Source organism: Ranitomeya variabilis, chromosome 2, assembly GCF_051348905.1.
Source record: "Ranitomeya variabilis isolate aRanVar5 chromosome 2, aRanVar5.hap1, whole genome shotgun sequence".
Classification (NCBI taxonomy): domain Eukaryota; kingdom Metazoa; phylum Chordata; class Amphibia; order Anura; family Dendrobatidae; genus Ranitomeya; species Ranitomeya variabilis.
In genome coordinates this window covers 723,559,723-723,587,555 of record NC_135233.1, presented here as the reverse complement: position 1 = coordinate 723,587,555, position 27,833 = coordinate 723,559,723, and the positions used below count along the sequence as shown (strand labels likewise).

General features: G+C 41.5%; 1 protein-coding gene across 1 annotated transcript in view; it reads left to right on the top strand.

The window, feature by feature from the left end:
- The window catches only part of MAN1A1 (mannosidase alpha class 1A member 1), a 248,095-nt gene that overhangs the window by 113,540 nt on the left and 106,722 nt on the right, over positions 1-27,833 (top strand). The window contains exon 4 of the mRNA XM_077289550.1: positions 17,109-17,189. Within this exon, the coding sequence (XP_077145665.1) occupies positions 17,109-17,189 (81 nt within the window). The remainder of the gene's footprint in view (positions 1-17,108; positions 17,190-27,833) is intronic.

The following is a 27,833-nucleotide window of genomic DNA, read 5'->3' as shown; positions in this document are numbered from 1 at the left end:
TATTTCAAATACATGTAAAACACCATGTTTGAATCACCCCCTTTTTGCCCCATTAAAAATTAAATCAAAACAAGTGCTCATGTCAATTTTATATATATTTTTTTTCTTGGATACAAATAAGAAATGATGCAAAGAAAATGTGTATTTGTATGTATTATCATCGGACAGGATGGCTATGACCAGCATTCACAATAAATCATGTCATAGCGTCCCCTCCCCATTCACAATGACCTATACACATGCAAATTAGATTTTTTTATTGCAAAGGATAGGGTCAAAGTGTATATACACACAAAATATGTATATTGTTTACATATACACTTTGACCCTACCATTTGCATTAAAGGATCCAATTTGCACGTGTAAAGGTCATTGTGAAAGGAGAGGGGGGACGTTGTGACATGATTTATTGTGAATGCTTGTCATTGTTGTTCTGTCTGTGATGATAATGAGACGTCTGAAAAGTCTTCTGCAAGAACAGGGAATAGGAGTCTAACATGGCAGTTTCAAAATTTATTTTTAAATGCAGCTTGTGATATGAAACATTAAAAAAAAAAATTACAAAACCCCCCTACAAACAGCAATTTTAACCCCTTCCCGACCCATGACGCCACGAAAACCCGTGCCAATCCGACCCATGACGCCTATGTGGCGTCATGGAGTGATCGCGTCCCTGCAGATCGGGTGAAAGGGTTAACTCCAATTTCACCCGATCTGCAGGGACAGGGGGAGTGGTACTTCAGCCCAGGGGGGGTGGCTTCACCCCCCCGAGGCTACGATCGCTCTGATTGGCTGTTGAAAGTGAAACTGCCAATCAGAGCGATTTGTAATATTTCACCTAAAAAAACTGGTGAAATTACAATCCAGCCATGGCCGATGCTGCAATACCATCGGCCATGGCTGGAAACCCTGATGTGAGCCCCCCCACCCCACCGATCGCCCCCCCAAGCCACCGATCTGTCCCGTAGTCCCCTCCGTCCTGTGCTCCGCTCCCCCGTCCTCCTATCCGCTCCCCCCGTGCTCCTATGCCACCCCCCGTGCTCCGACGCCCCGTGCCCCGATCTCCCCCCCCCCCTTATACTTACCGAGGCTCCCGGTGCTCGTCCGTCTTCTCCATGGGCGCCGCCATCTTTCAAAATGGCGGGCGCAGTGCGCCCGCCGAATCGGCCGGCCGGCAGATTCGATACAAGTACATTTTGATCGCTGTGATAGGTTCTATCACAGCGATCAAAATAAAACAATAATAAATAACCCCCCCCCTTTATCACCCCCATAGGTAGGGACAATAATAAAAAAAAGAAAAAATTTTTTTTTCTTTTTCCACTAGGGTTAGGGTTAGAACTAGGGTTAGGGGTAGGGTTAGGGTTAGGGCATGTGCACACAGTGTGGATTTGGCTGCGGATCCGCAGCGGATTGGCCGCTGCGAATTCGTAGCAGTTTTCCATGAGGTTTACAGTACCATGTAAACCTATGGAAAACAAAATCCGCTGTGCCCATGGTGCGGAAAATTCCATGCGGAAACGCTGCGTTGTATTTTCCGCAGCATGTCAATTCTTTGTGCGAGTTCCGCAGCGTTTTACACCTGTTCCTCAATAGGAATCCGCAGGTGAAATCCGCACAAACAAACACTGGAAATCCGCTGTAAATCCGCAGGTAAAACGCAGTGCCTTTTACCTGCAGATTTTTCAAAAATCGTGCGGAAAAATCTCACACGAATCCGCAACGTGGGCACATAGCCTTAGGGTTAGGGTTGGAATTAGGGCTAGGGTTGGAAATAGGGTTAAGATTAGGCTTGTGGTTAGGGTTACGGATAGGGTTAGGGGTGTGTTGGGGTTACAGTTGTGGTTAGGGTTGGGATTAGGGTTACGGCTGTGTTGGGGTTAGGGTTGTGGTTAGGGGTGTGTTGGGGTTCGGGTTGTGATTAGGGTTATGGCTACAGTTGGGATTAGGGTTAGGGGTGTGTTGGGGTTAGCGTTGAAGTTAGAATTGAGGGGTTTCCACTGTTTAGGCACATCAGGGGTCTACAAACGAAACATGGCGCCACCATTGATTCCAGCCAATCTTGCGTTCAAAAAGTCAAATGGTGCTCCCTCCCTTCCAAGCCCCGACGTGTGCCCAAACACTGGTTTACCCCCACATATGGGGTACCAGTGTACTCAGGACAAACTGGGCAACAACTATTGGGGTCCAATTTTTCCTGTTACCCTTGCAAAAATAAAAAATTACTTGCTAAAGCATAATTTTTGAGGAAAGAACAATTATTTTTTATTTTCACGGCTCTGCGTTATAAACTTCTGTGAAACACTTGGGGGTTAAAAGTGCTCACCACACATGTAGATAAGTTCCTTGGGGGGTCTAGTTTCCAAAATGGGGTCACTTGTGGGGTGTTTCTACTGTTTAGGCACATCAGGGGCTCTGCAAATGCAACATGACGCCCGCAGACCATTCCATCAAAGTCTGCATTTCAAATGTCACTACTTCCCTTCCGAGCACTGACGTGCGCCCAAACAGTGGTTTACCCCCACATATGGGGTATCCGCGTACTCAGGAGAAACTGGACAACAACTTTTGGGGTCAAATTTCTCATGTTACCCTTGGGAAAATTAAAAAATTCTGGGCTAAAAAAATATTTTTGATGAAAGAAAAATTATTTTTTATTTTCACGGCTCTGCGTTATAAACTTCTGTGAAGCACCTGGGGATTTTAAGTGCTCACTATGCATCTAGATAAGTTCCTTGGGGGTCTAGTTTCCAAAATGGGGTCACTTGTAGGGGAGCTCCAATGTTTAGGCACACAGGGGCTCTCCAAACACGACATGGTGTCCGCTAACGATTGGAGCTAATTTTCCATTCAAAAAGTCAAATGGCGCTCCTTCCCTTCCGAGCCTTACCATGTGCCCAAACAGTGGTTTACCCCCACATGTGAGGTATCGGTGTACTCAGGAGAAATTGTCCAACAAATTTTAGGATCCATTTTATCCTGTTGCCCATGTGAAAATGAAAAAGTTGAGGCTAAAATAATTTTTTTGTGAAAAAAAAGTACTTTTTCATTTTTACGGATCAATTTGTGAAGCACCTGGGGGTTTAAAGTGCTCACTATGCTTCTAGATAAGTTCCTTGGGGGGTCTAGTTTCCAAAATGGGGTCACTTGTGGGGGAGCTCCAATGTTTAGGCACACGGGGGCTCTCCAAACGCGACATGGTGTCCGCTAAAGATTGGAGCCAATTTTTCATTCAAAAAGTCAAATGGCGCTCCTTTCCTTCCGAGCCCTGCCGTGCGCCCAAACAGTGGTTTACCCCCACATATGAGGTATCAGCGTACTCAGGACAAATTGGACAACATCAAATAAAAAAATTGTTGCTAAAAGATCATTTTTGTGACTAAAAAGTTAAATGTTCACTTTTTACTTCCATGTTGCTTCTGCTGCTGTGAAACACCTGAAGGGTTAATAAACTTCTTGAATGTGGTTTTGAGCACCTTGAGGGGTGCAGTTTTTAGAATGGTGTCACTTTTGGGTATTTTCAGCCATATAGAACCCTCAAAAAGACTTCAAATGTGAGGTGGTCCCTAAAAAAAATGGTTTTGTAAATTGTTGTAAAAATGAGAAATCACTGGTAAAATTTTAACCCTTATAACTTCCTAGCAAAAAAAAATGTGTTTTCAAAATTGTGCTGATGTAAAGTAGGCATGTGGGAAATGTTATTTATTAACTATTTTGTGTCACATAACTCTCTGGTTTAACAGAATAAAAATTCAAAATGTGAAAATTGCAAAATTTTCAAAATTTTCGCCAAATTTCTGTTTTTTTCACAAATAAACTCAGAAATTATCGACCTAAATTTAACACTAGCATGATGCCCAATATGTCACGAAAAAACAATCTCAGAATCGCTAGGATCTGTTGAAGCGTTCCTGAGTTATTACCTCATAAAAAAACACTGGTCAGAATTGCAAAAAACGGCAAGGTCATTAAGGCCAAAATAGGCTCGGTCATGAAGGGGTTAAACTATAATTATTTTTTATATTTTTTCTTTAACAGAAAGACTTTAAGTAGTTCCAGTTCTTCACAAAAAGTATGGTGAGGGCACACAATTAAGATCATTGACTCATGCTGCTGCTGAAAACCCCAACCGCCATGTGCCGCTGCAGCCGTTCCATTGTTGCCCTGAAAAATCACTTCCTTTTGCAGGGAAACCTCTTTTTCACCTAATGACCTATGGGTTTTCCAGGTGATGCAGTGGTTTCCCTGCAAGATAAAGGGTTTCTGACAGCTGTGTGTGAACGCAGCCATATCACATATCCAGTAGTTACGCCATAACTGGCGTGAGCTGAAAAATCCATTTACCGTAAGTTGTCATCTGGGCAAAAGCTGCTTTTTCTGTTCTTTTTTTCCCAATGTCGTGATCTCCTGTTCTCTTCATTCATGATCATCAGTTATAATAAGCGTTTTGTCTACCTGCTCTGGAAATAATTGAATCTGCGCAGATCTTTTAATTTGCAGATGGCATTGCTTTTGTATAATAAAGGGAACAAATAAGCAGAAACCAGTTTATTTTGATCAGGTTTTGTAGATCTATTCTATGTTCCATTGAACCCTATACTTGGCATTTTGTATTTGAAGGGCAAGCTCTTGTAATGCCAGCGCTGCCTCCTATTACAGCAGCTGTCACGTGTGCGCATTGTATTCTGTGTGCGTCTCTCGCTCACGCTTGTCATCAATTAGCGGAGGCAGAAGCTGGCGGACCTGCGTGCAGCGGCTTCTCTTTTCTCTCACTGCTTTCTCTCTATTCTGTCTGCTCTTGATAGAAGCAAAACTAAAAGCAAATGAGCTGCGGAGGGGGCCGGAATGAAGTGGTGCCGGGCCGTAATACACTGTTTGCTGCACATTCTTATGCATTAGGTAGTGGTGTGCCTATGTGATTCCGAACGTTGTGGGGTACACTTCTAAAATCAAATCTCTACCTCTGCTTTTAGATGAAATGTGTACATGAATGTGGTCCCATCACTTTTTCTTCTGTTGGCTGTGGTGCTAAATTACTGCAGTCTTGTATGATGTGTAGAACTCCCCGCAGACCAGGCACGCAGCGCTTTCTGTCTGCGGCCTGCCTTCATACTGGAGCGAGCGGCCGGCCACTGACTGCCTCTGTTCAGCAATTAGTCTGTGTTTAATAGTTTGCACATATGAAGTTGCCAAGAGTTATAAATCTCCCCCTGGAGTGTATGAAGCCTTATAATCAGAAGTGCCCTAAAGTGTTGGTACAGTAAGCAGGGTAATGTGAATTAATTTAGTCCTCGGTCATTGGTGAATTTTCCTATGATTTTAATGTTTTTTGTCATTGTTTAATACCTTCCAGCAGCTTTGTAAATCAACCATGAAATTTCTGCTGGTGTGAAAATGAGTCTACATTTCACTTGGGGAAAAGTATTTCCCAGTATGCAAGCTGTAGCTTCTCCAACACTCGTGTATTCTCCAAATGTTCCGTGTTGTCAGACTAGAATGTATGGGAAAATATCATTATACTTTCATTTATACTCTGAAGGCTGGTCATAGATCACCGCCAGTTATTAGACTCCTAGTCTTCTACATTTACCAGGAGTTCATTTTACTGAGTTTTTTGTGGTTCACATACTGTGGGCTTATTGTCCACCAATTTTAGACAAAGAATAGATTACTTCTCCAAGGTTTAGGTCTAAAAGAAGTTAAAGAGAAGTGTTCAGCAGTTTTTGCTATTTAATCTGAGCGCAGCATAATATAGGTGCAGAGAGCCTGATTCTAGCACTTTCCCTTGATCAGCAGCTTGCTGTAGTGTCAATACAATCACTGTTTTATTAGCAGGAGATTATCATTGTAGGTGTCACATGTGAGGCAGTCCAGCTAATCTGTATAACCTACAGTTATACTACCAATTAAGTGTGGTTGGGATTATAAACCGCTCTGTATTCATAGCACTGCTACATCTAAAGTGGAGAAAACAGGGATTCTATCAAAACTACCCCAAGCAATCCAGTAAGATACATCACTGGAATGATGCCATGATGCTCTCCGATTACATAGCAAAAACCTACTGACAGATTCCCTTAAAATCTTATTTTCAATTTGTGCCTCCATTTTCTCACCCCCCCCCCCTCACCACTCCTTTTTAGTGTGACATGCTAGGGTGCCACTGTTCCTCAAGGAATTGTGCATGTAAGAAGGGCAAGCAAAGCAAAAAGTGTGTGGTGCCCAGTAGTCAATAGACAAGGTCCACTCCTTCGGTACATCAGAGAGGGGACAAGGACTAGTGAAGAGCGAATGTGCTGGGATAAGGCGTGATCCGAGCATGCTCATATGCTAACGGAGTGCCTTCAGTGTTCCCAAGTCCCCGCGGCTGCATGTCGCTGGTCTGTTCAACAGCATAACACATGCGGGGATTTCCTGTTTGTTAGGCAGTTCCTGTGTATGTTCTGCTGTCGAACAGCCGCGAGACATGCAGCCGCGGGGACTCAAACTCAACTGTGATTAGAACTGTATACTGAAATATTGAATTATTACAGTATATAGTACAAATATTCACAGGTTCTAGTTCCTTTAGATGTATTAAAAAGAATAATTAAAGAACATTAGAATTCAAATCATCCGTTTTTCCCAGTTGAAATAAACAAAAACAAATACATTTTCATTTTTCCTATCGCTGTTTTCATAAGTGTGATCTATCAAAATCTAAAATTTATGTATTTTTTCCTTTACATTTCCAGTACAAGAAAAACAAACCCCAAAATTGCCATTTTTTTATAACAATCATGAAAAAAATATAATAAATCGTGATCAAAACATATGTACTCCCCTTCACAACATTACTAACTTGCATTTTTGCATTTTCATCTTTTCTCCTTCCCAGAGCCGTAACTTTTTTTTTTCCTGTCCACATAGACATGAGGGCTTGTTTTTTTGCGGGACGAGTTGTATTTTTGAATTACACAATTTTACCACACAGTCTATTGGAAACTGAAAAAAAATCCAAGTGAAATACTGAGATACTGTGAAAACTTGTACTTGTTTTGGTTATTGTTTTTACAGTTAAATTTTGGGGAAAAATGACATCACAATAGGAATCTGCTCATCATTATGATTATGGTGATACCAAACATTTCCAGTTTTTATTCTTTTTAGTGGTTAAAATAATTCAGACGTCTGCAAAAGATTTTGGGGGTTGTCACCATTTTTTGTGACCTGTAACGTTTTCATTTTTTGGTCGATAGAGCTATATAATGGCTTATTTTTGCGAGGCGAAATTACCGTAAGTTTTTATTGATACCATTTTAGGATAGATATCATCACTTATTACATTTTTTGTGGTATTGCAGCTACCAAGAAAAACCCTTAATTTTGGTGGCGTGAATTACTTTTACCAATCAGGTACTGTAATTATTTTCATATTTTGATTAGTTTTCTGAACCTGGCGATACCATGTTTTTTTTTTTTTCTTTATTTTTAATGGGGGGTGGTAAGTGGGGTGATTTTAACTTTTTTATGCTTATGATAAGAAAAACAAGTTAGATTATACTCACCCAGGGGTGGTCCCGGTGCGGTCCGGGGCCTCCTATCTTCTTACGATGACGTCCTCTTCTTTGCTTCCTGTCGCGGCTCCTGCGCAGGCGTACTTTATCTGTCCTGTTGAGGGCAGAGCAAAGTAGTGCGCAGGTGCCGGGAAAGGTCAGAGAGGCCCAGCACCTGCGCGCTGCAGTACTTTGCTCTGCCCTCAACAGGACAGACAAAGTACGCCTGCACCGGAGCCGCCACAGGAAGCAAAGAAGAGGACGTCATCGTAAGAAGATAGGCGGCGCTGGACGCGGACCACGACACCCATCGGACCGGACCGCCCCTTGGGTGACTATAATCTAACTTGTTCTTCTTATCTTTCAGGTTACATCGGGGGCTTATCTACAGCATTACAGAATGCTGTAGATAAGCCCCTGATGCCGGTGGCCTTAGCTTATAGGTGAAAAATGGGTTGACAGATTCCCTTTAAAATGAATGGTGTCATTCAAGATTATAACTTGTGTAGAAAAAAAGCATGCCCTCATATGATGTAAAGATAAAGAAAACTTATGGCCCTTTGCAAATGGTAAGGAAAAGACAAAAGCACAAACACCAAAAATGAGCGAGTCTTCAAGGGGTTCAGCTCTATCGCAGTAAAAAATATTGTAACCTTCATGGAGTTTGTGTAAATGATCAGGTCCATTAATAATCCTTTAGGATTTGTGGTAAAATGGATCCATGTTCAGTGGCCATGACTTTCTAACCTAAGCGATGGCAGTAGTGTCTGCAGATCTTAAAGCCGTGTCAAGCAATATATTAGTGAGACTTTAGCTTTCAGCAACAGTTACTTTACTTTAAAATGTGACTTGCCTGGTTCTTCAGTGCTATTCCAAAGCTTGATTGAGATCCCCTGTTGTTCATCTAGGTTACGTTTTAATATCCCCTAATGACTAGGTGAGTAAAGTAGGAGAACCCTTTGAAGCTGTACCAGAGGGATTGGTGCAGTGCTTGTGGCACCTGAGTAGCTCACAACTAAGCGCTTAGAATTCACTTTCCGCAGAATAAACACTTTACATATATCATTGAGTATTTCAAAATCAAAGCTTCCCAGCGACCGTTTTCCTCTTTAAAAGAAAAGTTTATTGTATGAGATTGATCTTTTCACAGAAAGTTTCAGGAAGTTTTTCTGTTCTTTTGACTACGTAATACTGGGATTAAGGGCTTGTGCACATGGGTATGGATTGCTGTGCCGCCGTCTGTGGGCAGTGCTTACAGGGAGAATGCTACTGGCTTGCTGAAGTCCTCTGTAGCATGGCACAACGGTGTTCCGGCTGATAATGATCCATCCCTATATTGGTATAGTTCCGTCCAAACTGCATGGCATGGGCAGTGCGTGGTTGGATTCATTACTGTTGTGGTATCCTGCCATGCTGTTCCTGGCAGCTGAGGAGACATTGTTGTCAGGATCTGTGACAAGACATTGTTCATCTGTCACTTCTCAATATTCCGTCAGAGTGGACGACTGCTGTGATGACATGGTGAAGACTGAAACCGATCAGCAGTCACTGTCACATGAGCCAACAATGTCACGTCCCCCAGCAGGAATGGCAACGCCGACATTGCAGGAACCATGCCTCTGCGGGACCAAGTAAAGGTGTTTTTTGTTTTCTATGGAGCCAAGAAGGAATGAAACATTCTCACAATTTTTTTTTTTTATTCATAAATATGTGTATACATGAATGTAATGTACTCGCCTACCGCTGCTTTCTCCGGTGTCCAGCGCCGTTCTCTTCTTCTCTAGGACGTCACCGCTCAGCAGACTGGCCGGGCCACCCAGAGCGCAGCATGACCCCGAAATGTATTTCACAATGTAAGTCTATGAAGCGTCAGAATGAGGCTTTCGTAGTAAACTCAATTTCTGGCTCACATAGAGCATAGAACACGCATTGTGGTGATGGAGACCGGAGAAAGCAGCGGTAGGTGAGTATATGAATACACTCGCGCTACATTACATCTACATAGGCACACATTTACTTAATAATATAGTGAGTGCTTCTTTAAGTGCGGAGATTGTAGTGGACAGCCACTTTAACCCCCTAACGACCAGGGGTATTTTCGGTTTTACATTTTCATTTTTTGCTCCCCTTCTTCCTAGAGCCATACCTTTTTTTTTTTTTTCTTTTTTTTTCTTCTTTTTTTGGTCCAAATGGCCATGAGAGGGCTTGTTTTTTGCGGGACGAGTTGTACTTTTGATGACACCATTGGTTTTATCATGTTGTGTAATAGAAAATGGGAAAAAAAATCCAAGTCTGGTGAAATTGCAAGCAAAAAGTGCAATCCCACAGTTGTTTTTTGCTTGGCTTTTTTACTAGGTTCACTAAATGCTAAAACTGACCTGCCATTATGATTCTGCAGGTCATTACGCGTTCATAGACACCAGATATGTCTAGGTTCTTTTTTTATTTAAGTGGTGGGGGGGTGATTTGAACTTTATCTATATATATATAATTGTCGAAGGGTTTTTCTGTCTGTCTGTCTGTCCTGTCCTGGAAATCCCGCGTCTCTGATTGGTCGAGGCCGCCAGGCACAGTGTCGACGTAGATGTCATAATGGTTGCCATGGCGACGATGATGTCATAAAGGTTGCCTCGACCAATCAGCGACGGGCACAGTCTGCCGCGAATTCTGGAATCCTCATTGTCCATATACTACGGGGACAAGCATATTCTAGAATACCCGATGCGTTAGAATCGGGCCACTATCTAGTGTATGTATATATGTGTATGTATATATATGTGTGTGTGTGTGTGTGTGTATGTATGTATATATATATATGTGTGTGTGTGTGTGTATATGTATATATATATATATATATATATATATATATATATATATATATATATATATATATATATATATATATATATATATATATATATATATTTCAAATAAGCTTTATTGGCAGGACCAAACACACATCAGTTTTGCCAAAGCAAGTGTATGAGGCAATAGGAATAGGGACTGTGGGGATGTTGGGTAGGAGCTGTAGGGAAGGTGGATGGGGGCAGATCCAGGGTGGGGGCTATAGTCCATGGCATAGGGGAGGTGGATGGGGGCAGATCCAGGGTGGGGGCTATAGTCCATGGCATAGGGAGGTGGTTGGGGGCAGATCCAGGGTAGGGGCTATAGTCCATGGCATAGGGGAGGTGGATGGGGGCAGATCCATTGTGGGGGCTATAGTCCATGGCATAGGGGAGGTGGATGGGGCAGATCCATTGTGGGGGCTATAGTCCATGGCATCATGGCTGTCTTTCTCGCAGTCTATGACATTCGCTCACATACCGCGCTGCTATCTCCACTGCTCTCTCTTCTTCTCCCAGCAGGATATATGTTTTCTCTTCCTCCTTCATGGTGATGAAGTCCGGGAAGAGATCGGAGAGTCTCCTGAAGTGAGTGTCCCTCACTGCTGAGTATTTGGAGCAGTGTAGCAAGAAGTGGGTTTCGTCCTCTATGGCCTCCTGATCACAGTGTTGGCACAGTCTTTCCTCCCTGGGCTTGTAGCTCTGCCTGTGTCGGCCACATTCGATGGCCAGACTGTGGGCACTGAGTCTATATCGGCTCAGGATCTTGCGATCTCTGGGGTCCGGGAGTTTCTCCAGATATGGAGCCAGTCTGTAGTCTCTCTGAAGGCTCCGGTACATGATCAGTTTCTGTGAGTTGTTGATATCATTCTTCCAGTCACTGACATACCTCTCCTGGCCTTCGTCTGCCATCTTCCTGATTCCGGCTTTTGTCAGGTTGTTGTGATTGGTGTTCTGGTCCGGTTGGGTTTGGCTTGGCTGTTCCGAGAGTTCTGGTTTTTCTGTTTCACCTACATGTGTCAGGGCTTTATGGTGATGGGAGCTTGGATTGCTCATATGCAGGTGAGCCCGGAATGACAGCACCCTCTTTAGAACTGTTAGGTGTAGAGGGAATCTGCCCAGCTCGGCCCGACAAGCACTGTTGGAGGTGCTCCGATGGACTTGGAGAAGGTGCTTGCAGAATTCCAGGTGGAATATTTCAGTTGGACTGGAATCCCACCTTGACCAGTCTGGGTAGGTGTGGGGACCCCAGACTTCGCTGCCATACAGGAGGATTGGGGCGATGATGGAGTCGAAGATTTTTAGCCAGACCCTCACTGGTGGCTTCAGATGGTAGAGTTTCCTTTGGATGGCATAGAAGGTTTTGCAGGCCTTGTCTTTCAGGGTCTCTATGGCTTGTTTGAAGCTCCCTGACCGGTGAATCTCTAGGCCCAGGTAGGTATATTTGTCCGTTCCTGTGAGGTCGCAGTTGTTGAGGACAAATGATGGGTGCTGGTCTGATTTTCTCTTTCTCCTCTGGAACACCATGGTGTTGGTTTTCTTTAGGTTGACCGGTAGAGCCCAGGTGGAGCTGAATTTCTCTAGGATTTTCAGGTTGTCCTGGAGGCCTTTCTCGGTTGGTGACAGCAGCAGCAGGTCATCTGCATACAGCAGGAATTTCACCTGCGTGTCGTGGAGGGTGAGACCTGGTGCTGAGGAGGATTCCAGGACGGTAGCCAGCTCGTTGATGTAAATGTTGAAGAGTGTTGGACTTAGGCTGCAGCCTTGTCTGACCCCGCGGTTCTGCTGGAAATAAGCCGTTCTTCTGCCGTTCACACTCACGCTGCAGCGGTTCTCGGTGTAGGAGCTTTTGATGACATCATAGGTCTTTCCTCCTATTCCGCTCTCCAGCAGTTTCAGGAATAAGCCCGGGTATATATATACACTCACCGGCCACTTTATTAGGTACACCTGTCCAACTTCTTGTTAACACTTAATTTCTAATCAGCCAATCACATGGCGGCAACTCAGTGCATTTAGGCATGTAGACATGGTCAAGACAATCTCCTGCAGTTCAAACCGAGCATCAGTATGGGGAAGAAAGGTGATTTGAGTGCCTTTGAACGTGGCATGGTTGTTGGTGCCAGAAGGGCTGGTCTGAGTATTTCAGAAACTGCTGATCTACTGGGATTTTCACGCACAACCATCTCTAGGGTTTACAGAGAATGGTCCGAAAAAGAAAAAAAATCCAGTGAGCGGCAGTTCTGTGGGCGGAAATGCCTTGTTGATGCCAGAGGTCAGAGGAGAATGGGCAGACTGGTTCGAGCTGATAGAAAGGCAACAGTGACTCAAATCGCCACCCGTTACAACCAAGGTAGGCCTAAGAGCATCTCTGAACGCACAGTGCGTCGAACTTTGAGGCAGATGGGCTACAGCAGCAGAAGACCACACCGGGTACCACTCCTTTCAGCTAAGAACAGGAAACTGAGGCTACAATTTCTACAAGCTCATTGAAATTGGACAGTAGAAGATTGGAAAAACATTGCTTGGTCTGATGAGTCTCGATTTCTGCTGCGACATTCGGATGGTAGGGTCAGAATTTGGCGTAAACAACATGAAAGCATGGATCCATCCTGCCTTGTATGGAGCATCTTTGGGATGTGCAGCCGACAAATCTGCGGCAACTGTGTGATGCCATCATGTCAATATGGACCAAAATCTCTGAGGAATGCTTCCAGCACCTTGTTGAATCTATGCCACGAAGAATTGAGGCAGTACTGAAGGCAAAAGGGGGTCCAACCCGTTACTAGCATGGTGTACCTAATAAAGTGGCCGGTGAGTGTGTATATGTATGTGTATATGTATGTGTATATGTATGTGTATATATATATATATATATATATATATATATATATATATATATATATATATATATATATATATATATATATATATATATATTCTTAAAAACTTTTTTTTTTTTTTACTAGTCTCAATAGTGTCCATGGGAGACTAGAAGCTGCAGTTGTCCGATCGCCTCTGCTACGTAGAGCAAGGTTGCAGCCCTGCTCTATGTAGCTCACTTGCTCTGAGCGCCAACCACCAGGTGGTGCTCATAGCGATCCAGCAATTACAATCATAAAGGTCTCCTGCTGACCCCAGGATGTCATGGCAACCCGCGGTCATGTGATACGGGTGCCGATGGGAGGAGGTAATGACGCGCTTCCTGCGTTTGACAGCGGCTTCTAACATGTGAACAGCTGCGGGTGATTTGTGATTTCCCCACACCCGCAGCTGTGCCGGGCACATGTCAGCTGATCTGATCGGCTGTCATGTGCCGGAAAAGGTGCGGGCTCCAGCGATCAAACAAGGGGAGGCGTTAAGCTTGTGCATGACAAAATTTGAAATGCAACTAGCCATTGTTGTGACCAAAGAGCAATCAGCTGGCCACAAGAGTTAAGCAAATTTTTCAAAATTTTGTTCTGATTGCAGTTGGCGGGGGATATTGTTTTTGCAATATTCGCTGAACGTCATTGGAGTCAATGGGAGCAGAAATGACCGAATATTTTCGGAACCGATCATCAAACATAAATTCGGCACGAATAGGGTAGCAACATGGCACAGATATGGCAAATTCATATTCGGCGTTCGAATCCGAATATATTTGCTCGCCTCTCCTGGGCACCCAGTTAGATTTATAAACTCATTGTTCTAGGTTACATGTGTTCTTATTATTTGGGAACCTTGCCCATTCTTTAAGCCTGACTGCGTTCTGTGTGTTCCTTTATCTTAGTCTTGTTTTACAATGTAGCTTTCTTCTTATTTAAATATAATTTGCTTTCAAAAGAGGTTTTGTATGGAAATCCAGTGTAAATTGATATGTGCATATTTTAATTTGAGCCCATTAATATTTCATGTTTTGGAATTCACAGTACGGTATATTTTCATTATCATGCCACCCAGTTGTACCAGAATCAAACTTGTCTCTTTTAGGTAATTGTATTTCAGTTTTCTCATTTCACTGTAAGATTTGTTAAGTGATAGTTAATTGCACAGTTATCTTTTTTTTTTCTCTTAAAAAAAAAAAAAAATTCAGTGTCCATTTTAAGGCTATAGAAGTGCGCCAAAGCTTTGTATTCTGTATTTAATCTTCAATGGATTTCAATTAACTCTGTGTGGATTATCCTCCTAAGTTATCTCCAATTTTAAGAACAACAGCTTTTGAAATTATAGTAAATTGCCAAATTTGGTTAGACGTCATAATGTAAAGATGTTTGGTATACTGGCATTTTCCAAACAGAAGCGAAAATTAACACTTGACTTGATGGGTCTATGCTATAAGGGCTCATTCAGACGTCTGGTTTTCTCATGAGTGCTGTCCGCATTTCTCATGGATAGCACTTGTTCCTATGATTCTGGAACATGTCCAACTTATATATTTTTGTTTCCCCTCAGACCCTAGGGTTCCTCACAAAATCATAGACAAATGTCCAATGTTAATCCAAGAGTTGGATCAAACTTGCCAAAGCAAGTCTAATGGTCCGTGAAAACGTGAAAGATGCCATCTATGTGCTGTTCATTTTCTCATGGGCCATTCAATAACCTTTTTTACTCTTTTCTTTTTTTTTTTTTTTTTTTCCTGGTCGATTTTAGTTCTCAAGTGCTTTTTGGGGGGCAGATATATTAGATGCCCCACACAAATTGCCCCATTTTAAAAAGCGCACATCTTAAAATATTCAAAATTAATATTTACGAAGTTTTGAAAGGTCAACAGAAAAAAAAATAGATTTGATATGTTCCATTAAAAAGTTTCAAGTGTTTCATAGATTTCTTTATCAATTTGTTTCTGAAGGGGAAAATTACTTGTTTACATTATGTCGATTTCGCTTAACGTTTTTAATTTATGCAAATGGTGAAAAAAAGACCCCAGAATTTACAACTTAACCACTTAACGACAGTCGACATGCCTTTCAACGGCGGCCGTTAAGGGTTCTTATGCCACAGCGCCTTTTTAACGACGCGAAGGAATAAGGGTATATTTTTCCATTTAATTTCTCTCTCCTCGCACATCAGAGGAGAGAGAAATAGGGTCCGACGACCCCCCGTGAAGTCCCCTGGGCTGCTGGCGTCTTCTTCTGGGAGAAAATGGCGGGTGCATGTGCAGTGTGCTCGCCGAGATTGGCCAGCCGTCGACAATAGGAGATTTTTCCTATTGGTTCATAGGGTCTATCACAGTGATCAAAATTTTAAAACTAGTAAATCAAACCCCCTTTATCACCCCCTTAGCTAAAAATAATATAAAAATAATGTATTTCCATTAGGGTTAGAGTTGGGCTTTATCTATTTTATATAATTGCCTTGTAATGTATTAATTTCCTGTTCTGTCCAGATGTCACTGTATCCCAGAATTCCACGCGGAGGAAGTTCACTGACCGCCATATTGGGACACCCAAGTGAGGGGTGTCTCAATATGGAAACTGCTGCTGGTACCAACCTATTGCGCGGTACCCCCGAGCAGAACACCTTCGCAACACACTATATGCCGTACGCAACACACACTTTATATGCCGTACACACCACACACACTCACACTCTATATGCTGTATGCAACACTCACACTCTCACTCACACACACACACTCGCACACTCACGAGTGCGGTACCACCAGCGGAACATCATCGCGAACACACCGCTGCCGGGATCAGTCGAATGATTCACTGACTGCCGCCATCTTTGTACAGGAGGAGTGCATGCACCGTTTTAATGTGACCGCCGTTATCTGTCTGCACAAAGATGGCGACGGTCTGATTTACTGCGCCTGTGCGAATTACGCGCAGGTGCAGTGAATCATTCTGCTGATCCTGGCGGCAGATGCGCAACGTGTCTACAGGCAGAGGAAGCCGGTCACATTAAAGGGGTTTTCCCACGAACGAAAGTTCATTTTAAAACTTGACTGTGTCTGACCGTGTACAGAGCATACTACATCTCCTGGGCTAGGGGAGGAAGCAAAAGACAATACTGACATTACAGCAGGGGATCACAGTGGATTCATTTTGTGAGGTAAAATGTTTCACTGACTTTTAAAACAATATTTTACCTCACAAAATGTATCCTCTGCGATCTCCTGCTTTGTCAGTATTGTCTTTTGCTTCCTCCCCTGGTCAGGATCTGTGGTATGTTCGGTACACGGTCAGACACAGACAATTTTTATAATGAAATCTTTTGTTCGTGGGTAAAACCCCTTTAAAAAGCAAATATCAATGCCAACATGGTTCCTCCTAAAAAGTAAGCCAATGACACTGAAAGTAAAGCAGCAAAGGCATAAGGTCGAAGACCACAAAGGTCAAATGAGACTGACCAAGGCGTCAAGCACAGGAGTCCCTGATGCAAAAGTCATTATATTATCGCAGGCAACAACAGCGCTGCATGCCAGCCTCGATCGTGACATTATCGCCCTCCTGATGTTTTTATACAGGCTTTGATAGTCCCACCTAATTGGCGGTGCTATACTATATGATATTATAGTGAAACTCGTCTTGCCATGTCCGTGGTCACGTGAGCCCTTCTCTGCCCTCTATAATCTTTTGCAGTGTATGAAATGGTGGTGGCCATTTTAAATTTGCGTGAGGTAAATCACTAATTGTTCATATTTGCGGTGTTCACCAATTCTCAATAATTAGAGACAAGTGATTTGATGCAGATCTGTAATCATATAGGTTCTTGTAACATTCCTTGTTTTTCTCTCCTCTAGAATGCTGAGGTGTCGGTCTTTGAAGTAAACATTCGATTTGTTGGTGGCCTTTTATCCGCATATTACCTTTCCGGAGAAGAGGTAAGAATTGAGTTTACTATACTTTTTCAAACAGTGAAGAGTTCCCAGGAAGAAAGTTCCCCTTTAAGAATAGGGTCTAATGTACTGATGTTCAGTTAACATAAGGATGCATGGAAATTTTTTGTAATTTTAGTAAGTTACAGCAATTGTAAAAGAGGTTGGCGCAAGAGCGACCACTTACATGGCTAAGGCCCCTTTCACACATCAGCTTTTTGCCATCAGTCGCAATCCGTTGAATTTTGAAAACAACTGACCTGGCGACTGATGCTGCCAGATCCGACTAAAGCATAGAAGTACAGCGTCCCGCGAGCTCTGGCGGTTCCACAGACTTTGAATGGAGAGGCAATAAGCATTCTTGACTACCGCTTTAGTCAAACGGGTGATTCCGGAGCTATGTTCTTGTTGAGTCCCAGCAGTCAGACCCCCAATAATCAGGCACTTATTGTCTACCCTGTGAATAGCTGCTGACTGTTATTCTTAGGACAACTCTTTTTAACATATAAGTAAAGACATTTTCCATCTTTAGGGGCAATTTTGTTTTCTGCTTAAATGCATGTAATTGGAGCAAAAAAACATTTCTGTAATTGAATTTACTTAAAAACATTTTGCAGAGTTTACCTTCTGTAGTCTGTGTGGTACTATTTAATGCTGGCTGCGGAATGAGTTAACTGGGAATCTGTCATTCAGTCTGCTATGATGGTCTCACAGGGAAATTAACGTTTTTTATGTCTTCATTAGAGTTGAATGTGCAGGGACAGAGCCTGTAAAAGCCAAATTGGGCAACATCTTTAATTTTTAATAAATCCCAAAATAGATGCATTTAATAAGTGAATAAAAAGATCCCCCCCTTTTAAAGAAAAAAAAAAAATAGAAAGGGAAAGTACTTAATTAATATGCCAACACAAAGAAACTCAGTAAATTCTAATTAAAAGCTTTCTATTTTATCAGAATTCAACATTATTACAATTTCATTCGGGCCGTCCACCCACATGAGGATACAATTGTTTCACAGTGTAATAATCTTTCAGAATGATGCCGTTCACCTTTGACAATGGTCTTTTGTGTGCACCGTAATATATAATGCTGCTTAAATAATTTTATCTTTGAAAAGCATTACAGAAATTGGTTCTAAGAACATGTCAGGGACACCTCAGCCACGAGTTGTCGTTCATGTGGATTCTGTTCTTAACGCCTCAAGGTGCTTTGCACGTGAATGGCCAGGCCAATTTTTACAATTCTGATCAGTGTCACTTTGAGGCAAGAACTCGGGAACACTTCAACGGATCCCACTGATTGAGATTTTTTCGTGACATATTGTACTTCATGATAGTGATGACATTTCTTTGATATGACTTGCGTTTATTTGTGAAAAAATGGAAATTTAGCGAAAATTTAGCAATTTTCAAACTTTGAATTCTTATTCCCTTATATCAGAAAAATGTCACACAAAATAGTGAACGAATAACATTTCCCACACGTCTACTTTACATCAGCACAATTTTTTAAACTTTTATTTTTTTTGGTTAGAAAGTTATAAGGGTTAAAAGTTGATTAAAAAAAATTCTCATTTTACCAACAAAATTTACAAGACCATTTTTTTTTTTTTTTTATGGACCAGCTCACATTTGAAGAGACTTTGGGTATTTTCTATCATATAGACCCAACAAAGTGACACCCTTCTAAAAACTGCACCCCTGAAGGTGCTCAAAACCACAATCAAAAAGCTTATTAACCCTTCAGGTGTGTGACACAAGTTTTTGAAATATGAGAAAAAAAATGAACATTTTAACTTTTTTTTTTTTTTTTTCCACAAAAAATTTACTTTAGATCCAAATTTTTGTTTATTTTCTCAAGAGTCACAGGAAAAATGGACCCCAAAATTTGTTGTGCAATTTCTCCTGACCATGCCAATACTATGATGTAAAACCACTGTTTGGGCGCACAGCAGAGCTCGGAAGAGAAGGAGCGCCATTTGACTTTTTGAATGCAAATTTTCTGGAACAATTAGTGGATGCCATGTTCCTTTTGGAGAGCCCATGTTGTGCCTAAACAGTAAAAAAAAATCCCCCACAAGTGACCCCATATTGGAAACTAGACCCCTCAGGGAACTTATGTAGACGTGCGGTGAGCGCCTTATTCACTGAAATTTCTAGTCCTCGGGGGACTTATCTAGCGCATTGAATCCCCAGGTGCTTCACCGAAGTTTGTAACGTTGAGCCGTGAAAATGAAAAAAAATCACTTTTTTTTTTTCCCACAAATATTTTATTTTGGCCCCAATTTTTTTTATTTTCACAAGGGTAACATAAGATATTGCACCATACACCACCATATTTGTTGTGCAATTTCTCCTGAGTACGCCAATACTCTTTGTGTGGGACAATACTACTTTTGAGGCCCAATGCAAATCTCAGAAGGGAAGAGGCGCCATGGAAATGGAATTGTCACATCACTACTTGTCAATTAGATGGCCAAGTAAAGCTTTGTCGTAGTGTGTTCTCAGCATACTTGGGGTTGTCTAAACTGTAATAATCTCTACAAATTACCTTTTTAAAAAAAATGTGCAAGGATTTATAAACTTGTAGTTAACTGCACAATGCCTAGGTTACCGGCCGCTTTTGAAGTCTTATCAGAGGTGGCCAGTTTCCTAGGCAATGAGTTCACATTTTTGCAAGCGCTGCGCTGATGCTGGCTGGATCACTGGATTAGACAACCCCTTTAACCCAATCTAGTTCCTCCTGCAACCCGTTCTATTCTAGTTTTGATTATATGGATCCGTATTAAGATGCTGATAGAATTATGTGGGCCCAGACTGTAACTGCATATACCATTGGGGACCATTTGGTGCCATAGAGTAGCACCAAATTGTCCGTTGTCCAATTGGACAGGGATTGTGCAGCTGTTTGGTGGTCTTCAGGGGTATCTGTCAGCAGATTCTTACAATGGAATCTGAGGGCAGCATGAAGTGGGGGCTGAGACACAGATTTCCGTGATGTCACTTATTAGGCTGTGTGCTGATGTTCCCATAGAATTAATGTTTTATCAGCAGGAGATTATCACAGCCCGGACTACAGCTCCCATGTGCCCTGGACCAACCACACCCTTTGATAAGCAGCTCGCTGTCAATAGACATTGTATACAAAATGCTATGGTGTGGGATGGGTTAGCTTTCGGGATCTCTCTTCTTACACTGTGCTGCTGTCAGATGAGGGAATAAAAACCTGCTGACAGATTCCCTTTATCACCTATTAAGTGGTGTTACTCAGTCTAATCTCTTTTTTTGTGGTGTTGGATCATTTGCTAGTCAAAAACTTTTATTCCAACAATTGCCTCCATTGGCACTGATCTCCGGATTCAGACGGGGGGATTTATTCAGCACTTGCAGAAGCTTTTCATGACTTTCTCAAGCAAAGCTTTATTCCCAACTCATTATTTTAGTTCTCTAGCAACAATGTTGAAGGCAGAAGAAGCTAGTCTTCCTATGAAGCGATCTGCACGTTCCTCCTACCCAGCCCTTGTACACAGACAATAAGATGCCTCCAGTAAAACGCTCCCTTTTGGCCAAACATCAGTGGAGGAAATCTGTCATAATAATTTTTGGTTTGTGCAATACTCTTTGGCTGCTCCACTTATATCTGACAGTGGCCTGGAGGAAGAAAGATGCCTTTCCCATTCTAGCAAGAAGATCTCGGTGCCCTTCACTATTCTGATCTGCTACAAAACAAGGCTTTTGCTATACAATCAGGTTTTTGTTGATAGGGCAATTCAGTTTGTGACTTCCAAGATGTAAGATACATGACAATAACAGAGAAGCAATACATATCAATGAGTATGGTGTATATCAAAATCTAATAAACAAGCTTTACAATGCAGAATATGGTAAAAAAAAAAAAAAAAAAACTAAAATTGCTATTTCTTCCCTTTTTGATTTTCCCCTTTTGTGTATGTGCTGGTCACAGTACAGTTTGTTTACCAGCTTTACATGCAGGATTGCAGCAAAATGCTCATTGCCTGCAGATTTTCTGAAGGTTGTCCTAACATTTACTTGAAATGACTGACATTGGAGCAAATACAATAGAAAGGGAATCGGTTACGATAATGTGTCCTTGGTAAGAGCTCCCCATTATGAAAACTGGACAGACTACCTGTAATGCTAAATGGCACATTAAATAGACCAGCTGTCTGTTGTCCTACCTAGGAGAGTTCTGGCATATCCTATCCAGCCTTAACGTTCTTTAAAGGGAATCTGTCAGCAGGTTTTTATTATGTTATGTAAGAGTTCTATGATATAGGGGCTGAGGCCCTGATTCCAGCAATGTGTCACTTATTGGTCTGTGGTATTATCAGTAAAATTAGTGATTTATGAGCAGGAGATTATCACTATAGGTGTCTTGTGCCTCCTAGTCCTCATGCTGTGTAACCCTGCCTCCACCTCTGATTAGCAGCTTTGTCCATGCAGTGGTGTGGACGGGTTATTCAGGGCTCAGCATTCTGAGCACTGCTAGATCTGCCCCAAGGAAAACAATGATTATATCAAAATGACAGCAGACGAGTAAGCGACACACTGCTGGAATCACGGTCTCTGTCCCTACACCATGCTGCTCTCAGATAACAGCAAAAATCTGCTGACAGATTCCCTTTAAATGCAACAAATCTGCTCGCTCTTTAGGGGTTGCAATAAAAGATGGCCATTTTTGGAGCGAAGTTGCCTTGTATGTGAATATTGCATATGTTACATCCATTGTACTTGCTGTAGTGTTTCGGATGGGCACTCATGGGGTTTACTTTCCTACAAGGTCACTAATACAACCAGTCTAGCTAGCAAGCCACATAAAGGTTTTCATTCACTTCATGGCATAGAATGCAAACCTGGCATAAATAGGTTGTGTAGAAATAAACCCTAGGTTTTGGTACACTTTTTAGTTTTATTTGTAGTATGTGACAATGTTCCTCCTTTGTCATTTTTTGTAATGAATGACAGACAGGAGAATAGCTTATCGGAAGTGGTCTGTCATCTGAGGTGACAGGTGCTGCATGAACAGATGTCGGCTCTCCCCGAAAGGGTTGATGGCAGTGTCGGGAGCCGCTTTCAAATCAGTATCGTTTTGGAGCGGACAGATTTAAGGGCACACAACATAACCTAATTATCCTTGTCACACACTTGGGTTAATTTCACAATCACATCGTGGATCTCCAGTTTTAGAATCCTAAATCATTTCTTCTGTGTAAGCATGACAAAACCTTAAACTGTGTATTGATTTCCAAATGATGGTTGTAAGCTGCAAAAGAAATGGACTGCTTCTAGCAATGCATTTATATTACACAAGCTGAAAAATAGGCTGCATTAAGTCCTCTTTTTAACATCTTAAGAACGCATCCAACTTTCATTTTTGTGCTTTTTTTTTTTCCCCCTTCCCTTTAAACAACCTTAACTTTTCTTATTTCTGTCAACATTGCTTTGTGGTGATTTGTTTGTTTTTTTTGCAGGATGTTTGTTTTGTTAAAACAATTTAATTTCATATAGTGTCCTGAAAAATAAAGAAAAAAATCCAAAGTGAAAGGTTGAAAAAAAACCAACCCTCAATTCTGTCAGGTTTTTTTTTCAGCGCTAGTTTTGTATAAATCATGTGGTTATATGATTATTATGTTCAGTATGATTGCAAATATACTATCCCTGCACGTTTTGTGGATTTGATCCTCTGACTTTCTACTGCATGGTCGGGTCCCCTGTCTACTGATCTGTTACCTTTTCTTTCCTGTCCAAATGCTGACGATTTCAATTGTCTGTTTCCTCTTCTTTGCTTCACTCAAAGTGTTTTAAATTTTCCAGTTTTGGTTTGCCCTATGACATTATGGGTTGGGTTTTATATGTTCATCCTTCACTGCACTTCCTTGCTGGCTATACCTATAGGTGTACTTGGGTTTAGGAGTTCCAGCTTTTCAGCTAAGGGATTTACCTTGCATGGTAAACACCAGTTGAATTTATGCAGTGAGTCATTTTTTTTCCTTCCCAGTACCTCTTCCTTTCACCTCTTTAGGTTTACAGGAGATTATACTTTTTTTCCATTTTACTTTTGGCTTCCCTTAGCTTTTCCTCTCTACCCTACATGAATGTGCTTTCTCCACGCCCCGTGGTCAGCACTCATAGCAAGTGATCATTTCTGCTCCCCACAGGCAATATCATCAATGCCTGTGTGCAGCAGAGGCGATCAAAGTATTGCAGCTTCTAGTCTCCAGACTATTGAAGCATGCAAAAAGTAAAAAAATAAAATAAAACAATTTAAATATTTTTCAACCCATTCAAAATAAAACAATAAAAAAAATACATATTTTAGTATTGTCGTGTTCAGAATCGCCCAATCTATCAATATAAAAAAATATTAACCCGATAGCTAAACGGCGTAACTAAATAAAAATGAAATACTCCAAAATTACGTTTTTTTGGTTACCATTATTTTGCAATAAAATACAATAACGGGCGATCAAAAGATCATATCTACACCAAAATGGTATTAATAAAAACGTCAACTCGGCACACAAAAAATGTGCAGTCACCCAGCCACATATCACAAAAAACGGAGACGCTACAGGTCTCAGAAATTGGTTCCATTTTTTTTTATTTTTTTTTTTACAAAATTTGAAAAAAAATTCACCACTTAAATAAAAAAACAACTATACATGTTTGGTGTCTGTGAACTCGTAATGACCTGGAGAATCATAATGGCAGGTCAGTTTTGGCATTTAATGAACATGTTTAAAAAAAAAACAAAAAAAAAACCTGTGGAATTACGCATTTTTTGCAATTTCACTGCACTTGAAATGTTTTTCTCGTTTTCCAGTACATGATTGGTTTTAACATATGTCAATCAAAAGTACAACTTGTCCCGCAAAAAACTAATCCTCACATGGCCATTTTAATAGAAAAATAGAAAAGTTATGGCTCTGGGAAGAAGAGAACCAAAAAAACTGAAATACCCCTGGCCTTTAGGCTGTGTGCACATGTAGCAGATTTTTTGTGTGTTTTTCGCTATAAAAACGCTATAAAACCGCGAAAAAAACGCTCACATTAAGCATCCTATTTAATAGAATGCAATCCGCATTTTTTGTGCACATGCTGCATTTTTTTTCCTGAGCAGAATCGCATTCCAGAAAAAAACGCAGCATAAATTTGCGGAATCGCGGGGATTCCGCACACCTAGGAATGCATTGATCTGCTTACTTCCCGCATGGGGCTATGCCCACCATGCGGGAAGTAAGCGGATCATGTGCGGTTGGTACCCAGGGTGGAAGAGAGGAGACTCTCCTCCACGGACTGGGCACCATATAATTGTTAAAAAAAAAATAATTAAAATAAAAAATCGTGATATACTCATCTTCTGATGGCCCCGGAGTCTTCCCGCCTCTCCGCGGTGCACGTGGCCGCTTCCGTTCCTATAGATGGTGTGTGTGAAGGACCTGCGATGACGTCACGTGACCGCGACGTCATTGAAGGTCCTGCACACACACCATCTATAGGAACGGAAGCCGCTGAGGAGATCGGCTGTTTGCGGAAGGTGAGTATACCCATTTTTTTTATTTTTTTTAAATTATTTTTAACATTCTATCTTTTACTATTGATGCGGCATAGGCTGCATCAATAGTAAAAAGTTGGTCACACTTGTCAAACACTATGTTTGACAAGTGTGACCAACCTGTCAATCAGTTTTCCAAGCGATGCTACAGATCGCTTGGAAAACGCTAGCATTCTGCAAGCTAATTATGCTTGCAAAACGCTAGTTTTCTGCGGGAATATGCATGCCAATTCTGCATGCGATATTCCCGCGGCAGGAGTTGCAGAATTGCCGCGGAAATTTCCGCTGCAATTATGCAACGTGTGCAGATAGCCTTAGGGTATGTGCACACGTCCGGAATGCATGCAAAATTTTCCTGACACAAACCTGAGGTTTTCCGCAGGAGTTCTGCATGCGTTTTTTTGCGGATTTGACGCATTTTTTGCTGATTTTTTGCTTTTTTTCCCCTGCACTCCAAAACGATGGGAAATCCGCAAAAAATCTGCAAAAAGAATGAACATGATGCTTCTTTTCCCGCAATGCGTTTTACGGAAAAAAACGCATCATGTGCACAAAAATTGCGGAATGCATTCTAAATGATAGGATGCATATCCAAGCGTTTTTTTATGCGTTTTTATCGCAAAAATTCCTGATCGTGTGCACATACCCTCAAGGAGCCAGATCTGAGTTGTGCGGCTACGGTCTTTCTCCCTGTAGTAGGCCTTCCCTCTTTCAGTTACCTGTGAGTGTGTTATGTTCATTACAAATACCATATATACCAGTACATTGTTTTGTTTTTTTTTTACTTTTTGAATGGCTAGAAATATTGTTTAACTTTGTAAACAAAAAAAAAAAAAAAAGATTCAGTGCCATTTTCTAAGACATAACTTTTTTTTTTCCACGGGTCGTTGTACTATGAGCGCTAGAATTTTGTGTGCCATTAGATTTAATTGGTATCATTTCGGTATATTTACTATGCTTAGATTGTTTTTCATTGCATTTCTTTCCAAGTGGTGAAGTGCCAAAATCAGTGATTTTGGTGGATTTATTTATTTTTCTTTGTGATATTTCCCATACAAGTTAAACTATTTTAGATTTTGATTTGACTTTTACGGATGCAGCAATACCGAATATGCTTATATTTTTTTTTTATTATTATTATTTATTATTTTATTTTAAAAGTGATCTGTGAAAATTTTGATACTCCACTACTGCAGTATGTTGCCTTAATCACGATCTTCTGCCTGTTCTACCAACATGGCAGGGATGAGGCCTCAACAGGATTGAACTGTTTAAATGCCACTGTTGGTGACGGACGTCGGCATGTAACCAGTTAGCTGCAATCAGAGCTCGCAACTGGTGTTGGAGGCAAATGATGGGTGTGTAGCCCACCCCAGGCTACATCTGATTTGTGTGGTTCGGGCTGAATTCCTTTGTCAGGTCAATGCACCTGTTCTATGACGTAATAGTAAGTCATAGCACAAGAAGAGGTTAAAGAACCGGTGCAATCATATGCCATTAATAATGTTTAAACAAAGCCAAGACACAAAAAAGGTTTTAAATTTAAAACGCTGCATGGTATGGCTTTTTTTTCAATTTGTTACTCTCTAGGACTTAAAGGGAACCTGTCACCCCCAAAATCGAGGGTGAGGTAAGCCCACCAGCTTTAGGGGCTTATCTACAGCATTCTGTAATGCTGTAGATAAGCCCCCGATGTATCCTAAAAGATGAGAAAAAGAGGTTAGATTATACTCACCCAGGGGCGGTCCCCACTGCTGGTGCGGTTACGATGGGTGTCACTGTCCGGTCTGGGGCCACCTATCTTCATCAGATGATGTCCTCTTCTGGTATTCACGCTGCGGCTCCGGCGTACTTTGTCTGCTCTGTTGAGGGCAGAGCAAAGTACTGCAGTGCGCAGGCGCTGGGCCTCTCTGACCTTTCCCTACGTCTGCGCACTGCAGTACTTTGCTCTGACCCCAACAGGGCAGATAAAGTACGCCTGTGCCGGAGCGTGAAGACCAGAAGAGGACGTCATCTGATGAAGATAGGTGGCCCCAGACCGGACCGCGACACCCATCGGATCGGACCGCCCCCCAGGTGAGTATAATCTAAACTTTTCTTTTCTCATCTTTTAGGATACATCGGGGGCTTATCTACAGCATTACAGAATGCTGTAGATATGCCCCTGATGCCGGTGGGCTTAGCTCACCTTTGATTTTGGGGGTGACAGGTTCCCTTTAAGGGAAAGTTCAGAAATAATGCATGTTACAAATGTAAATGTATTAAAAATTGAAATTATTGGAATTAATTTTTTTTTACCTGAATATGTAGTCCTGCTCCTTGCTATTGTGTAACAGTGGCACTGGACAGGTCATGGCAATAAAAAAAATAAATAAATAAAATAAATTGGTATTTAATTTAAAAAACACGTTACTGGCAGTTAAAATGAGGCTAATGGAAATGATTGTCATATACTTATTAGGCAATGTCCATACATAATGGGTAAATCATTAGCTATATTTGACCTATAACAGTTTGGGGCTCCTGGTTTTTATAGTACGAAAACAAAAACAAAAAAAACATTTATCCACACATCTTTTCAGCAGGTTATGTCCTGTACTTGCCTTTGCGTCTTGTTAAACACAGCAATATTTATTCACTCATTAAAAATCAAAGTAGTGTGCCACAATTCCATTGATACCATTTTGCTTATCTTTCTGCATGTTTGTCTGCAAGTGCACTGTTGGGAGTTTGTGCTTGCAGTCACTGTCTCCTCTGATCTTTCTGTCCATCTTTGTCCTACACTGGGTAAGTGACAGTGGAGGACAGCTCTTCTGTGAGATATGGTTGTTCTAAATCCATTTCTGAACACTACAGATGCTCAGTGCTCTAGAGCAGCACCATACTTAAAAATAAATCTTAGATTTCTCAATAATGGCAAAACAGAGCCATACCTAAGAGACATCAATGGAATTGTGGCACACTGGCCTATAAAGCAGAACCTTTGGTTGATGATGGAAAATGAAGTTATTAGGTTCCAATTAATCATAACACAATGTGACACAAACTTTCTTTTTTCCCTCATCCATTTGAAAA